Raw genomic sequence first — 15,782 nt, 5'->3', positions numbered from 1 at the left:
CAAAGGTCAGGTTCATGTGCATTTCCATACATCAGTCAGAAAAGTTGCACAGGCAGTACAACTTAGCTTAGTTACAAAGTGGTGAAAGTTCCTAAATTATTGATACAGGAACACAAGAGTGGCTTGTGATCCATGTGGCTGAGCAACCAGCTCAAACCGCTTCACATGCTGAGCTTCTCAGGTAGACTGTGTACAACAAGAGGCTTTATTACCTCTTTTCCCGAGGTGGGCAGAAGTGATGTAACTAAGCCTGGCAGGACAGCTTAATCTACCACTGGTCAAAGTTGCCACTGTGTAGTTTCCGCATTTCAGAGCCACTTAGAAAATGAAGAGTTAAGGTTCATATTCAACTTCCTGTTGGTTTGGTGTGTGAGAAACAGTTGGCCCTCCAGATGTTGCTGAACTTCCAACTCACATCAGCCCTCATCAAAATGACTGATGGTTAGGGATGATGGGGGGCCAAAGGTTCCCCACCCTGACATATACTTTTGTTCTGCACATGCGCTAAAATTAATCTTAACAATTTTCAGTGCTTTAAATTGTAAGTCCTTAATTCAGTAAGTGCATGCTATTGAAATGTCATGTCTTAAAACATTTAAATCCCAAAGTTTCTGCAACCGGAGGTGCCTCTTTTGTGCATGTGTGCGGCGTGATATAGCGCCTCTGCACATGCGTGCGGCACAATATAATGCTTCTGCATATGCGCGCACGGCAAAACCCGAAAAAACACTTCTGGGTTTGCCATGTGCGTATCCCGAAGGATACGTAACTGGAGGTGAACGCAAGTAGTAAGGTAAAGGGACCCCCGACCATTAGGTCCCGTCGTCGCCGACTCTGGGGTTGCGGCACTCATCTCGCTTTATTGGCCGAGGGAGCCGGCGTACAGCTTCCAGGTCATGTGGCCATCATGACTAAGCCGCTTCTGGCCAACCAGAGCAGCGCACGGAAACGCCATTTACCTTCCCGCCAGAGCGGTACCTATTTATCTACTTGCACTTGGACATGCTTTCAAACTGCTAGGTTGGCAGGAGCAGGGACCGAGCAACGGGAGCTCACCCTGTTGCCGACCTTCTGATCGGCAAGTCCTAGGCTCTGTGGTTTAACCCACCACTGTAATTTAAACAAGGTTCTTGCATAGGGACAGGGGGGAGGAGAGACCAGTGCCCAGTTGTGCACAGTGGAGGAAGGTGTGCTCTGCAAACCCCCCCCCCAAAAAAAAAATTATTAAACTTAGCACCTATGAATGCAAGATTTGAATGTGGGCAGAAGGACTTGCCTTTGGCGTGCAGTGTTTTTCGGAAACTTAGGCCTTGCATTGTACACTGTGGAGGGACAAATGGGGATCTTCCCTGCCAAACTCTGTCTGCTGTCAAACAGCCCACAGTTCCCCTGCCTTCTTACATGTAACCAGCCCAGGTGGACAGCACTGCTAGTCATCTTCCTTAGCCTTGATCTCCATGTTGCTATTGTAGAACTCAGCAGGGAGGAGGATGGGGACCAAAGAGGAATTAGTTGATCTTGCCTGTCATTGACTCTGGCTCCATCTATAGTTCTATTATTCTATTAAATGCAGGGCACAGTATTCCAAATCAATTCAGTTTAGGACATTGTGGTATATAATATGAGAAATGGACATTAGATAACAAATAGGTTGAGAGATGGGGGGGGGTTTAAATCAATAAAACCCAACTTAATTAAAACCCAACAAATAACATACTGTGAAAATTATCATTATATCAGTTTCCGCTTTCGGGTTTTATAACTATTAGTCATAGTGAAATAAAGCATATAGAAATAACATTTAAATAATCCAGCTTTCCCAGTAGACTTTTTTACATTTGCTATATAAAATTTGGTTTGTGCTTTCGAAAGGGGGGTATTAACACACTAGCCATTTGATAGTATTTTTTTAATCATATGGTTAAGTGTAACAGTGACCGACAGTACAATTCTACGCGTATCTCTTCAGCTGTTTTGTGGTGTTCATTGAGGCTTGCTTCCAGGAAAGTGTACATAAGACTTGCAGACTAAGAGTCTCAGGGCTGAATGAGGAAGTTCCTGTTTCCATCCCTATCTGCCATGAACTCTCTAGGTTGCCTTAGGCAAGCTACTCTCTCATTGTCTTTGCATCTGCAATAAGGGGATAATACTTTCCTAAGTTCCAAGACTGAAGGATTATTGAAATTGTGTATATATTATATATCACTCTTATCATCATTACATAAAGTTAAGAGAACTAAAGTGTAAAAAAAGACTTATTTTTGTGTGGAACGACTCACTTTTACAGTTATATTCTCCTAATTGATTGGAGTGTTAAGTCTCTGACTTGGGAGTTTCATGTTCAGCTATAAACGTTACTGGATAAATCTTGACCAGTCAATGTCTTTCAGCCTAACCTACTTCACAGAGCTGTTGTAAGGGGAGAAGTCTATTATAGGTAATAGATATGACAAGACAACTATGTTTGAGGCGGAAGCACAGACCAAAGAGGTGATTAATAGCTGGAATTTTGTAACTGAGGGATTAAGAATTTCAGGTCAGGAAATAGTTTAAACAAATTTATAGAGTTAATCAATATATTATTTGACAAAAGATAGGAAGATGATATTAGTATCTGAGTAGTTCAAGAACGGACCTATAATTATCTTGTCCTTTTAATTACCCACTCATAATTATCTTGTCCTTTTAATTACCTACGCATTATTTACTGGTACATTGTACAAATATTTATTGACATCTTTATATTACTAATATAAGAAACCATAAGAATAAGCCTTAGATTGTGGGTTGTATCCAACCAAGTTCTACTCAAAAGTAGACCCAATGAAATGAATGGACCTACGTTGGTCATGGCCATTCATTTCAGTGGGTCTGCTCTGAGTAGGGCTAGCATTGGATACAATCCTATTTATTATATTTATATAATATAATATAAATTTCTAAATATAAGATATCAAGGCAGTGTACAATGTTAAAACATTTAAAGAAATAAAAACACTGTGTGTGTTATTTTTATGCCATGATGATTTATAATGTGCATTGTACTGTATACAAATAACAATATACGTTGTGTAATATTTTGTGTGTGTGTTTAAAGATATAGGGATCATGTTTCCCACCATAGCTCCTTAAAGGAAAGTTGGATAAAAATTAGATAGAGGGATGCCATCTTAATTTTGTAGCTTGGGGGCCCCTTTGCACAAATTGATCTTTGCTACTCAATCGCTACCACAGCCATGTTCCCTCTCTCTTGTCTGTTCACCAGTAAGAGAACTAAATGTCATCCAGAACGCACACTCTGTTGATGACAGCTGACAAGCAAGCTTCTAATACTCAACATGACCTCATGCCTTTCTCAGTAAATATTAATATTTTAATATTAATAGCCATTTTAGCAGTAGGAAAGGGGGAAAGATCACCCCGTTGTTACCTTTCGTGGACTTCCTAATGACATCTGCCAAGGTCATGGTTGGCTCCATCTCCAGGGAATCTTGTTGCTTCAATTGATTTTGATCCCCCACAGGGTGCCAAGAATTCTCTTCCTCAGTATCCATCTTTTAATATCCTTTTAAATGTCCAAAATCCTCTGCTGAGGAGATAAGTATCTTCTGCTTCTGATACGGTTGGGGAACTTAAGCCTTATTAAGATGTTCTCTCAGCCTGGCTGTGTGAAGGTGCAGGAAATTCCTGGGTGACTCAAGTTGTCCATCCTTATTCACCTTTTTGCCTCACGAGTCTATGATCACTTAATGGCTGTGTTTACATTTTACAATGGGAGACATCCTGGATGGCTTTGTTACTACAGGAGCCAGTGACTGAGGTGTCCTGGAATTCTAATCGCTATGGAATTTGGCTTCCAACTGTCATAAGCCAAAATGCCACAACTAGCTAGTGCAAGTGGAGGTCTGAATTGAGAGAATTGCTAATATAAATGGGGGGCGGAATGTGTTGGGTGCTTTGATGAATTTGCAATTCATAACAGATTTTGGCTTCAAATATTTTGGGAACCAGGGATGCGGGTGGTGCTGTGGGTTAAACCACAGAGCCTAGGACTTGCCGATCAGAAGGTCGGCGGTTCAAATCCCCGCGACGGGGTGAGCTTGTTTATTGTCTTGTTCTTTCTTTTGACCTACTTTTGTTGTTTTTAATTATTGTTGTTGTTGTTGTTGTTGTTGTTTATATCCCGCCCATCTGGCTATCCACACTTTATTTTTAAAGCAACCTGCAGCATTCATTTCTAAGCATTTTATAGAGAAACCATGTTGGTTTTAATGTATCAGGGTGTGGGTTGTTTGCTTGGCTGTAAGTCGCTTTGGGTTGCCTTGGGAAAGGCTAAGCAACTAACAAATTTGATAGTAAATAAATGACCACAGAGCTCACTCTGTCCTCAATTGGCTGTATTGCATATTTCTCCCACCTTAGGATTTTCCCCTTAAAAAATAAATAAATTGTACTTTTGCAAACTTGGGTTCCTCCGCACCCTCATCCCTCACCTGCCAAATACCTTCCTTTTGTGCCTGACGGATGCCATTTTGTGCACATAAGCAACCTCACTTACAACCACAACATTGGAAATCAGACAGAACAATAGCTGTTTCCTCACCCTGGTCCTCTTGTCCCTTACAGATGGAGGTAACCTGGCTGGGGTCCAGCACATTGTCTTGGTGCTATCGGGGAAAGGGGGCGTAGGGAAGAGCACCATCTCAACAGAGCTGGCTTTGGCTCTGCATCACACTGGGAAAAAGGTATGTACCATGTGGTATAGTGGTTAGAGCACTGGATTGTTGTTCTTTATTTCATTTCTCTTCGCTTTATAGTTTTAAGCGGGGTAGGGACCTTAAAGCGGTTTACAACCTACATTAAAACATCAGATAAAACAATCCAGAATCAAACATCAATGAAGAAAGTCATGTATACAGTGGTACCTTGGGTTACATACACTTCAGGTTACAGACGCTTCAGGTTACAGATTCCGCTAACCCAGAAATAGTACCTTGGGTTAAGAACTGTGCTTCAGGATGAGAACAGAAATCGTGCTCTGGCGGCGAGGCGGCAGCAAGAGGCCCCATTAGCTAAAGTGGTGCTTTAGGTTAAGAACAGTTTCGGGTTAAGAACGGACCTCCAGAACGAATTAAGTACTTAACCTGAGGTACCACAGTACATTCAAAACAACATAGTTAACAGGAAACTAAAATATTATCTTAAAGATTTCTAAGTAAAACTTTACAAAGGAGGAAAACTACAAGAATGCACATTTGAAGCAGCAAAGTCAGCAACGGCAAAGTTTTCTTAAACGTTTCAAAAGAAAACATTACTAAAGGAGGTCAAGTATAGAATGCACATTTAAAACAGCATAATCAAAAAGAGAATAAACTATTATCAGAAGCATAGAACATGTCTTCTTCTGTTGCTGCCAGTGTTGGCTCATGGAGGCTCAATGACTTGGGTCTGCACTAAGAAACAACCCTGATGGTCTCTGGCCTCTTCAGCAGCCTCAGCTTTTGCAGCTGGAATCAGTCAAGGCCCTGCCCTCTCAAGCCAGGTGGGAAGAGGCCCGCAAGACAGGGAGCAGGTCTTCCAGGACTCAAAGCAAAGATTGAATGTGAACCCAGAATACCCAGATCCCTGCTTAGCAGTGACTGCAGTGGTCCTGGCCCATATGCCGTCTCCCAGTCTAATGTACCTCCATTCCACACATTTTTTCTTGGGGATAAGCCTTCATGTATACCACCCTGAACTCTTTGAAGAGGGTTAGGGAACAGGATCCAGTGTACAGGGCAGATCCCGAGCACCCCCTACGAGTCACTTTGACAGATGAGCAGGGCTCCCCACCCACCAGTTGCCCGATGTCACCATGACGTCAGGTGACCAAACTTCAAAGTGAAACAGGTGTGATCCTTCTGGTCCTAGCGATGTGGGTTTTCTGAAAAATGGGGGGGAAATTCCAAAGTGCTAAGGCAGCTGAAATTGATCAGCAAACAAATCTAGGCAAGTATGCCTTCATTTAATATTATGTATTCATCTCTTGGTTTTTTTCAGTACTCAGAAGTATTTGAAACAATATTTGGGGATAGGAGGAATCAATAACAGTGCAGTTAATGTGGTCTAAACATTGTAGTCTAACAAAGCTGGAGCTTTACATGCAAATTAGTTTTAGTTTTGGGTTTTAGGGGGGAGGGGGTTGGAATAACTAGAAATATCTAAGAACATAACCACTCGGCACTATATGCTTGTGAACATTGTTTACATCTCAAGAAGCAAAAACGAAGGCCCTCAAAACTGTAACGTTAATTTGAGCTTGTTCCCACCCCCCAGGCTAAGAAATTAAATTAGCTGTATTTGCTGGGGTGCGGGGAGTTAATTACACCATTGAAATGACTCAGTGTTACTGGTATTTTATCCACTCTTTATGTTGTATGTTTGAAGGGAAGTGGGAGAGCCCATGGAGTATGGGGTCAGGGAGTTGGAAGACAGAACAGAATTAGAGTTGGTAAATGGAAACTTAGGTTGGAGGAAGAGAGACAAAGGGGATTAACTGTGTGGGTTTAGGGTTTCAGGTGCTCCCCTTCATGAGGTCCCCATTACGTGAGAGGTATGGGCCAGGCTGTGGTCTTTGACCCTCCCCTTCCATTGAGTTCCCAGTGGCCCACCTCTTCATTCTTCCATGTGTTTAGGCAATGGGGAGGGGGCCTCAGGGGGAGTCTCCTGTACTCCTGTCAGCTCCCTGGGTGGGCCGTTGGGAATTGGATGAAGTCAGACAAGAAATGAGTGGACAGGGCTACATTCTCATTCATTCCAGACTTTGGGTCACTGCTCGCTGGCTTTCATGGGTCCTCAAATAAACACTGGGCGCAGCAACAAGAATCCGCTGACAGCATACGAATCAATCTGGCTAACCTGATCCAAAAAACCACACACACACAAATACTGCCCTCACACACAAAAGCAAATCTCAATACAGCCAACCAAAGACAACCAACCACACCCTAGGCCACCCCCAACCTCTCTCACCACCAAGGAAATACAACAAGCAAATAGTAAGAGAACCCACACAAGTGACGCTGACACAAAACCCCACACATGCACTAAGTAGAAGAATAGAAGCATTGTCACCCAACCCCACTCGCCATTCCCCCCTCTCCCCCTCTTTTCTTCCTAACCTAACACTGTATGTAACACTACAGTATCACAACAAATGAAACTGATCTGTAGAAAATGCAGCTTGAAAAAAAGAGACCATGCATGTATTTTTGTAAACTAAGTAACCTTTAATAAAAATATGTTTTTTTAAAAAAAAGAACACCACTGGACAATTTCACTGGGTAAATTGTTGCTGAAATCCACACTTAGAAGGTTTTGAACACCAACTCCGATACCAACACCTACGCAGTGCTGTTAGCACGGTCAGACAGCGACACTGTTTAACATTAATTTTTACACACACACCCAAAGGAGGTAAGCATTTAAATTTACTGTATGGGCCTGGGTGCTCCATAGGGAGAGTCACCTGGAGGGGGGGAAAGTTAATTATATCCCTGAAACTGTCTACAAAACCTTACAGGTTTGTATCCATTCATTATGTTACTAATGAATGTTTACGAAACTGTGTTTTTTAGATATGGAAGTGGAAAAATCTAGCAGTGGGATAAAATTCCATGATGGAAAATTTCCGCCTCCATCACGTTGCCTCTCACTCCCCTCCCTGTCTTGACTTGCTCCCTCCCCAGAGGCCCATGTGGCTTGACATGGCCTGCTTGGAAATGAATTTGCCCAGGACTATCCGGGGAGATAGGAGGCTAAGGAGAGAGTCCATGGTGAGGACAGGTAAGGCCTCCATGTGGAACTGTAACCCAGTGAAACATCAGAGGTTCAGTCCATGGGTAGTCCCAGGTTCAGGTCCCCTCCCCATGGTCTCATTTGGGAAAGAGCTCAGAAGAGATGGAGCTGAACCCTTGAGGAAAAGGTTGCAACGTTTGGGGAGGCATGGTAAGATGTGGCATAATAGTTGCAGGTTTGATCCCTGCATGGGACAGCTGCATTGCAGGGGGTTGGACTAGATGATCCACAGGATCCCTTCCAACTCTACAATTCTATGAAACTATAAAGTGTATGAAATCATGCATCACATAGAAAAGTGAATAGGGAAACATTTTTCTCCCTCGTGACACTAGAACCAGATGTTCCCCTTCCCCAGCCTATAGTGCGCTACCTATTCATGGACCGCTCTGTCATGGATGCCTAGAAGCATAGCTGTCAACTTTTCCCTTTTTTTTGCAAGGAATCCTATTCGGAATAAGGGAATTTCCCTTAAAAAAAGGAAAAAGTTGACAGCTACGCCTAGAAGAAGGAGGCTCAACGGGAATGGGAGGTGGGGGGGGGTTGGCAATTGGCTAACTAATGAGCTGCTTCCAGCAAGCGCCATTTCCTGGTTTTGTAGGTAGTACATAGGGACGTGGGTGGCGCTGTGGGTTAAACCACAGAGCCTAGGACTTGCCTATCAGAAGGTCAGCGGTTTGAATCCCCGCGATGGGGTGAGCTCCCGTTGCTCGGTCCCTGCTCCTGCCAACCTAGCAGTTCGAAAGCACGTCAAAGTGCAAGTAGATAAATAGGTACCACTCTGGCGGGAAGGTAAACGGCGTTTCCATGCACTGCTCTGGTTCACCAGAAGCGGCTTAGTCATGCAGGCCACATGACCCGGAAGCTGTACGCCAATAAGGGAAGCTGTCCCTTGGCCAATAAAGCGAGATGAGCGCCGCAACCCCAGAGTCAGTCATGACTGGACCTAATGGTCAGGGGTCCCTTTACCTTTACATACGGCTGTACTGATCTGATCTGCACATTCTGAAGGCCAGGGCAGGTAAATACACACACACCAGCCTGGGAATCTAATCCAGCCTCCCCTCCCCACCCAAAAAGCAAAAATTTTAGTCCTCCAAGACCACACCAATTTTATCAGGGAGCAAGGGTAGGAGGATTAAAGTAGGTAAGAGTTGTGAGGTAGGCAGAGCAGTTTTCATCCCAGGCCAGCACCCTGATGTGGAGGCAAATCACCCCCTTCCTGGTCATCAGTGGTGCTACGCTGAAGGACTTGATTGCCTACCATTGCAGAATGTTAGTGATAGAATTCAACTTTATCCCCTCCTGCAGCTTTCACCTACCTTTCCTCGGCCTGCTGTGCCATGTCCAGAGAAAGGTTTTCTACACTGGGCTTGCAAGTTGCTTTGGGAGTGGGGGTTAGTTTTTTGGGTTTTTTACTGAACAGGGCCTCCCCATTTGTCTTCCAAATGCAGGTCGGGATCCTGGACGTAGACCTCTGTGGCCCCAGCATCCCGCGCATGCTCAATGTGCAGGACCGAGATGTTCACCAGTGCGACGGTGGCTGGGTACCGGTCTTTGTTGGCCAAGACAAAAGCATTGCCGTCATGTCCATTGGCTTCCTTCTGGAAAAGCCAGACGATGCCGTAATATGGAGAGGACCAAAGAAAAATGGTATGGAAGATACAAATGTTTACTTACCTGTGTGCCCCTGTTAGTGATATTTGGCCTAAGCCAGTCGGTCTTGGGGACAACCACCTTTTGAACTCAGTTGCCTGGAGGTTTATTGTCCCCCCTCCCGCCCCCCGTGCAGCAAATCAAGTGACCTATTTGCAAATGGGTAGCACACGTCCCTGTTTCCAAGTGTGCCGGCTGCAATGAGTAAGAATCTCCTCCAGGCAACAGTGCTCCAAGTTAGCTCTTCACACTCCGAACATGCACTGGGAGGTACAGTTCTGCCGTGTTGTTTTTCCTTCATGGCCTCTTGTTCTGTGCATCCAGCCGGCAGCTCCCAGCTCCTGCGGGAGGACAGAGGACTAGCACAGGGTCTACATGGGTGGCAAGTGACTTGGGTGACTCTAAATGAGTGTCACCACTGTCCTTCTGAATCCCTTCGAAATCCCTGCTTGGGGCCATGTGCTCAGAAAATACATGCTATTTAGTCCTCGCCTTTCTGCATGGCACCCCAGGGGCAGCTCGCAACCATAATCAAGAAGCGGTGACAAAACAAAATAAGAGCAGGAAAAAACAGTCAATTAGAAACAACAACATCACAGCTGCCAATTTAAAACAAGTATCAACAAAGGAAACTTGATTAAATTGCAGGTCAGTTTTTTAAAAGTTAGTTCTCAGTTGCAAGGGAGTTCCAGAGTTTGAACACAGCCATTAAGAGGCCTTCTCTCAAGTCTCCTCCTGTCCTGTGCAAATGAACCTCTGATATCGGTGGGACATAAACAAGCGCATCTTTGGAAGATCTTTAGATTTGGGCAGGTTTGTATGGACAGGGTCTGCAGATTGCAATGTCACCGGAAGACGTGAGCAAATGACATGGAGGGTTACACTGCTTTAATGTGACCTAAGGCAGACCGGTCTTTGGCCACGCCCCCATCACCTCCGCCCATTTCCTGTCTTCATCCAGGACCTGTGTGGTGGACCTGCTCCTGTCACCACGGGGTTATTGTGTGAATTGTGTCTGTGTGGGTCCTCCAACGCTAAGTTCTACTTGGAGCAGATCCATTGAAATGAACGGACATGACTAACTCAGGTTCATTCATTTCAGTGGGGCTGCTCAGTAGAACTTAGTTGGATGCAGTCCAATATATTTTCCCATTCTATATTTCTTTATAGCTTTGATCAAGCAGTTTGTCTCCGATGTCACCTGGGGAGAACTTGACTTCTTGATTGTGGATACACCCCCTGGCACATCCGATGAGCAAATCTCCACCGTAGAATCCCTTCGGCCTTATAAGCCTCTTGGGGCAATTCTTGTTACAACACCGCAGGTAAAGATGACTCCTCTCTTTTTCTTGTCTTTTAAAATTTCTTCAGTTTCCCTGCAATTTTTAATTAAAAAAAATTATTACGCACCTGTACAAAAGTGACAAATAATAGGAACAAAGCAACTATAATAATAATAGCTACACACACACGTGCACATGCAGCTAATTACACACCTACAAATCTTTAAACAGGAAGTGCCTATAATTGAAACTTAAGGTGCACCTAAATAAACTTTATGCATTATATGTGTAGCTTTTTGAAAGCTCTAGATTGAAAATGCCAACTTCCACTATGATTTCTCTGAATTCATCATAAAGTATAAATGTGGGCTTGGTGTCAATAAACCGACTCTGTATGTAATATGAGCCAAACCATGCCTTAGTGCAAACAAACCAATGTGCGAGTTCCTGGAGCAAGTTCCTCGCTCACTCCTGCTGCTGCCCTGCTCCTTGGAGCCAAAAGCTGAACAATGACTTGACCCCATATAGCAGGGCGGCAGCAGACCAGGAGATGAGGCAGGAATGGTTGCTCTGTGCCTATGATCTTCACTCCCAGAACCCACACAATTGGCTGTTTGCACTAAACCATGGTTTGTCATAGCATTCATTGCAAACTGGATATTTGTGTCTCTAAAATTCACTAAATGATTCCCTTTCCCCCTAAATTTATCCCCTTTTTAAACCATTGTCCTGTTCTCATAAAATATGTTATGGTTCCACATCTTAGCTATCTATTTTCTCATGTTACATACTTCTAGGTAGTTTCCAACATAAGTCGCTTGGGGTGCTTCTGATTATAGCATCAGTTACTGCTTTTTTGGGTTCTGGGCCATTCTCTCCAAAGTTGCCCTTCAGCATTCTGCTGGGGACATCAAATCACCAAGACTTTCAGGTGAACACAAACTAGCATCCTGGCACTGCAGGATACTGGAAATTTTATTTGAGGACCCTGAAAATATTGGCTTTAATCATTTTATATAGGGGGAAAAATCAGTGTGCTCTAGGTGTAATTTCTCAAAGACAATTTCTGTAGCTGTGTATAGACACCAGGGGGTGCTCTTATAGCCCCAAGAGATGTTTTTGGATAAAGTTTCTCCCCTGCGCTACAGTTGGCTTGTACAATACAGTACTCAGCATCTGTTGCATAGATTAGTTATAAACTACCTGTCCATCATGACAACACAGCTATTAGTTTATTAAAACATAGAGTTTGACAACCACATCCATTGCAGCACAGTAGTACAGCATTTGCTCTGTCTGCAGAAGGTCCCAGGTCTATTCCATGGCATCTGGTAGAACTGGAAGAGACACTTTCCTGAAACCCTAGAGAGTTGCTGCCAGTCAGAGCGGACAATACTGAGCTAGAAGGACCTGCGGGCATAAGGCAGATTCCTGTGTCCAAACCAGCCATGCATCCAACTCAACTTTCAGCTTCCAAGGAAATTGCTGCTAAACACTCGCTGGTGCATTTGACAGCTTTGGATCAAAGAACCATTGCAGCTCGACTTGGTACGAGGCAGCTGCCAGTATCATGTGAAAATTCTCTACAGTTTTGAGATTTGCTTTGAAAATAACGCATTTGTGACCGCTGAAAAGGTTGCTCACTTTGCCAGACCTGTTTGCCTATTGCTCAGCTTTGTTTCCTGCTGCCGCCCTATTACCACCATATTACGCAAGATTGTCTTCTTTCTTCAGGCTGTTTCTGTGGGGGACGTGAGGCGAGAGCTGACCTTCTGCAAGAAGACAGGCTTACGGGTTCTTGGGATCGTGGAGAACATGAGCGGCTTCGTCTGCCCGCACTGTTTGGTAAGAGGCTGGGTTACGCTTAGCGTGTGCAAATTTATTAAGAGCTGAGATTGGTGACCATTGGAGTGAATTTTTAAAAACCTGATCGCAGGTGCAAGTTTAGGGTTGTGTCCTCTGGTGGAGCTTCTCCAAGCATTTCTGCTTTCCCAAGGGGAATAATTGCTAATGGCCAAACCTTATGGCATGATATTTGTGAGAGATAAAGCTGACATTTCATGTGTCTTTTTCTTTTTGGAAAGTAAATACCAGGTGCAGGGTGGAAAACCAGTCAAGACTCCCAATACTGAGATCCTAAAGGAAATTCCTCCTGCATTTTTGCCCAAGTGGGAAGCTTCTGTTACTCAGATAGCATCCTTTAGACGTTCCTGGTATCAAGAGAAGCTTTGAGTGTGGGGATCTTCATCAGGAGCACAGCATTAAGAGGAAGGGAGCATTAGAGAGGGAAAAATGCTTGGCACCACAGCGGAGAACATTCTTCCCTCCTCTTTCGCTTCCTTTTGACCAGAAGGCAGGAAACGTCTTGGGTTAGGCTGCCCCAATAAGAAAGGGGTACTCAGGACAGGGAGAGTGAGTTGAGGGCATTCACATATACCTGATAGCTCGACAGCTGTAGTCCCTGCATTAGTAACCTTCAGACTGGATTACTGCAATGCGCTCATGTGGGGCTGCCCTTGGGCTTGGTTGAGAAGTTGCTGCGTGGTGCTGAATGTAGTGGCCAGAACTCTCATGGGGACAGCTGACAGACAACATTGCTAAAAACATCAGCACTGACTGCCCATCTGCTACCAAGCCAGGTTCAAGTTCCTTGTGTTAATTTACAAAGCCCTGAGCAGCTTGGGTCCAGGGTACCTTAGGACTGGCTTTTCACCCAGCTTGACACTGAGAGCATCTGCAGAAGCATCCTTGGTTGTCCCCTGAGGTGGCGACGCTCATTTAGCATCGACACAAAACAGCCTTTCATGTTATCGGTCCAATCCTATGGGATACTCTGCCCATAGAGAGTCAGTAGGTGCTCTCTGTTTCTGCCTTCTGTTTAAATGCCTCTTTCCTATGCTGCCAGGCAAATTAAGAAAAAAATATTTCCATAATAGTTAATTGATTGTCTCTGATTTTAAATTTTCACATTTTTATTTTAAATAGAGATTATTGTAGATATTATATAGATTATATAGATATTATTGTAAACTGCTTTGCTGTTTTTATGATATAGTGGTATATAAATACGTACAGTCATACCTCGTGTTGCGTTAGGTTCATGTTGCTTCTTTTCAGCTTGCGGACGCGGCAAACTCAGAAGTGTATACTTCCGGGTTTCACCTCATGCGCAGAAGCACCACTCTAGTTGCAGACTTTTCAGGGTGTGAATGGCACCCCAGAACGGATTGTGCCTGCAACTAGAGGTATCACTGTATTTATATGAATTGATGAATTTTATTCCCACTTTTCCTCTAAGCTTCCTCTTCTGTTCTAGGAATGTACCAATGTCTTTTCCAAAGGAGGTGGACAGGAGCTGGCCAAGCATGCCGAGGTCCCATTCCTAGGTGAGTTTATCCGGAGTACCCTCAAGGAGAGCATTAAAAGTTGTGACGATTGTTTTCTTGTGACTTTGATATCCACATAACACTTTAAATACGGTTAAGAAATATCCCGGCCATAAGGCTGTGTCAGTCTGGATCTTGATAGGGGGCATCACGGGACAGATCCAAAGCAAAGGAGGACAGAGTTGCAATAGATGGAGTCAGTTAGAGGAGCCACCTAGAGGAACTGCTCTGGGAAAACTGAGTTGATGATTGAATACTCAAATTCTGCTTCTCCTGCAACCACATTGAGCTCAAAGCAAGTCACAATGATGACAATAACATTAAAATTAGCAAATGACAGTAACATTAAAATTAGCAAACATTACAGTGTTTATAATCATCTCAACAACTCCATAAGGCAAAAAAAACCCCCACACCCCCCCAAAACAAATTAATCAAACAATTAATTTCACTTCAGTACGAACTCACAGTGATTCAAAGGGTCAGAAACGGCTGCTGAGCCCTGTGCCAGATGACTCACGTCCTCTGCAAAGGGGCTTCCTCTCCCACTGTAGCAGCAGAATCTTTCACAGTTTTAGTCTCGACTTTCACCCTCTAGAAAAGAAATTGATCTCTTAGCTGGATACAACCCCAGGAGCAGCTGGGACAGGGAACCTGTGACCCATTTGTCGTTGGACTCCCATCAGCCCAAGCCAGCATGGAGCTTGGTCAGGGATCATGGGAAGTGTAACCCCACAGCCTCTGAAGGGCCCACAAGCTCCCCATCCCTGTACTTAGAGCTTCATTGCTGGTCAGTATACAGCTGTTGTCAGGTAGGATGGGAGATGGGAGAGCCTGCCCATCTTTCCTCTTTTCACCTTCTCTCCCTCTTCCCTCTTAAACCTCTCCTGCCTTCTTGCAACCCCACCTTCTTGCACAGGGTGCGTGCCCCTGGACCCCCAGCTCAGCCAGAGCTTGGAACAAGGCAGAGACTTCCTCCAGGAATTTCCCAAGAGCCTGGCGTTCCCTGCGCTCGCCGACATTGCCCGGCAGATCTTGGCTGGGGCGTCCGCTTGCAGCTCCTGAAACGGAAGCAGAGGCTGGAATCGATTGGCACCCAGCATCTTCCTTGCCACACCAAGAGAAGCGAGAGAAGCTGGCCAGGAAACGGGGTGGATTTTGAGAAGGCTCAACAGGGTGGGGGGAAGGCTTTTCGGAAAGCGACGGACTCAGAGGGGCTGGATTTGGGCAGAACACAGTGCCTTGTTTGCAACAGCGTTTGCCTTCCGTATGAGTGACTGCAGTGTCTGCTTTGGAGTGGTCCACCCATTGGTGGGTTTGTTTTTAGCCCTTTGTTCAGTTTTTCGAAGGCTAGGATCTTGACCAGATGGTGTTTCTGCTCCCTTCCTCAGGCAGGACAAATGAGAAGTTTACACACACCCAAAGAGCAGAGAAGTACCAGCAGGACGCTGGCACTCTAGCGCTCCCTGCCTTCCACCTTGTGAACTCAGTTCAGCATGTGCTGTGCGATGCAGCAGTCCTCGCGAAAGCCTCCGCCAGCCGTTCCTTGACTGCTCTGCAGAATTCAATTGTGAGTCGGTCATCTTGAGCAACCCACATCCAATAAATCATATTTGCTGCA

At 44.7% G+C, this 15,782-nt stretch overlaps 2 protein-coding genes across 3 annotated transcripts in view; one reads left to right on the top strand and one right to left on the bottom strand.

Moving 5' to 3' along the window:
• Positions 1 to 3,781, bottom strand: part of SPSB3 (splA/ryanodine receptor domain and SOCS box containing 3) — a 19,687-nt gene extending 15,906 nt beyond the window's left edge. Inside the window, exon 1 of the mRNA XM_081839941.1 lies at positions 3,431 to 3,781. Coding sequence (XP_081696067.1) covers positions 3,431 to 3,554 — 124 coding nt within the window. The 5' untranslated portion in view covers positions 3,555 to 3,781. The remainder of the gene's footprint in view (positions 1 to 3,430) is intronic.
• Positions 1 to 15,782, top strand: part of NUBP2 (NUBP iron-sulfur cluster assembly factor 2, cytosolic) — a 16,453-nt gene extending 671 nt beyond the window's left edge. For both annotated transcript variants that reach the window (XM_081840054.1, XM_081840055.1), the window contains exons 2-7: positions 4,627 to 4,745; positions 9,291 to 9,489; positions 10,663 to 10,817; positions 12,510 to 12,620; positions 14,092 to 14,161; positions 15,081 to 15,782. In XM_081840054.1, coding sequence (XP_081696180.1) covers positions 4,627 to 4,745; positions 9,291 to 9,489; positions 10,663 to 10,817; positions 12,510 to 12,620; positions 14,092 to 14,161; positions 15,081 to 15,226 — 800 coding nt within the window. In that variant the 3' untranslated portion in view covers positions 15,227 to 15,782. The remainder of the gene's footprint in view (positions 1 to 4,626; positions 4,746 to 9,290; positions 9,490 to 10,662; positions 10,818 to 12,509; positions 12,621 to 14,091; positions 14,162 to 15,080) is intronic.

Source organism: Podarcis erhardii (assembly GCF_964252035.2).
Source record: "Podarcis erhardii genome assembly, chromosome: 14".
NCBI lineage: Eukaryota > Metazoa > Chordata > Lepidosauria > Squamata > Lacertidae > Podarcis > Podarcis erhardii.
The sequence above is the reverse complement of the archived record's forward strand: the minus strand, read 5'-3'. Positions and strand labels throughout refer to the sequence as shown.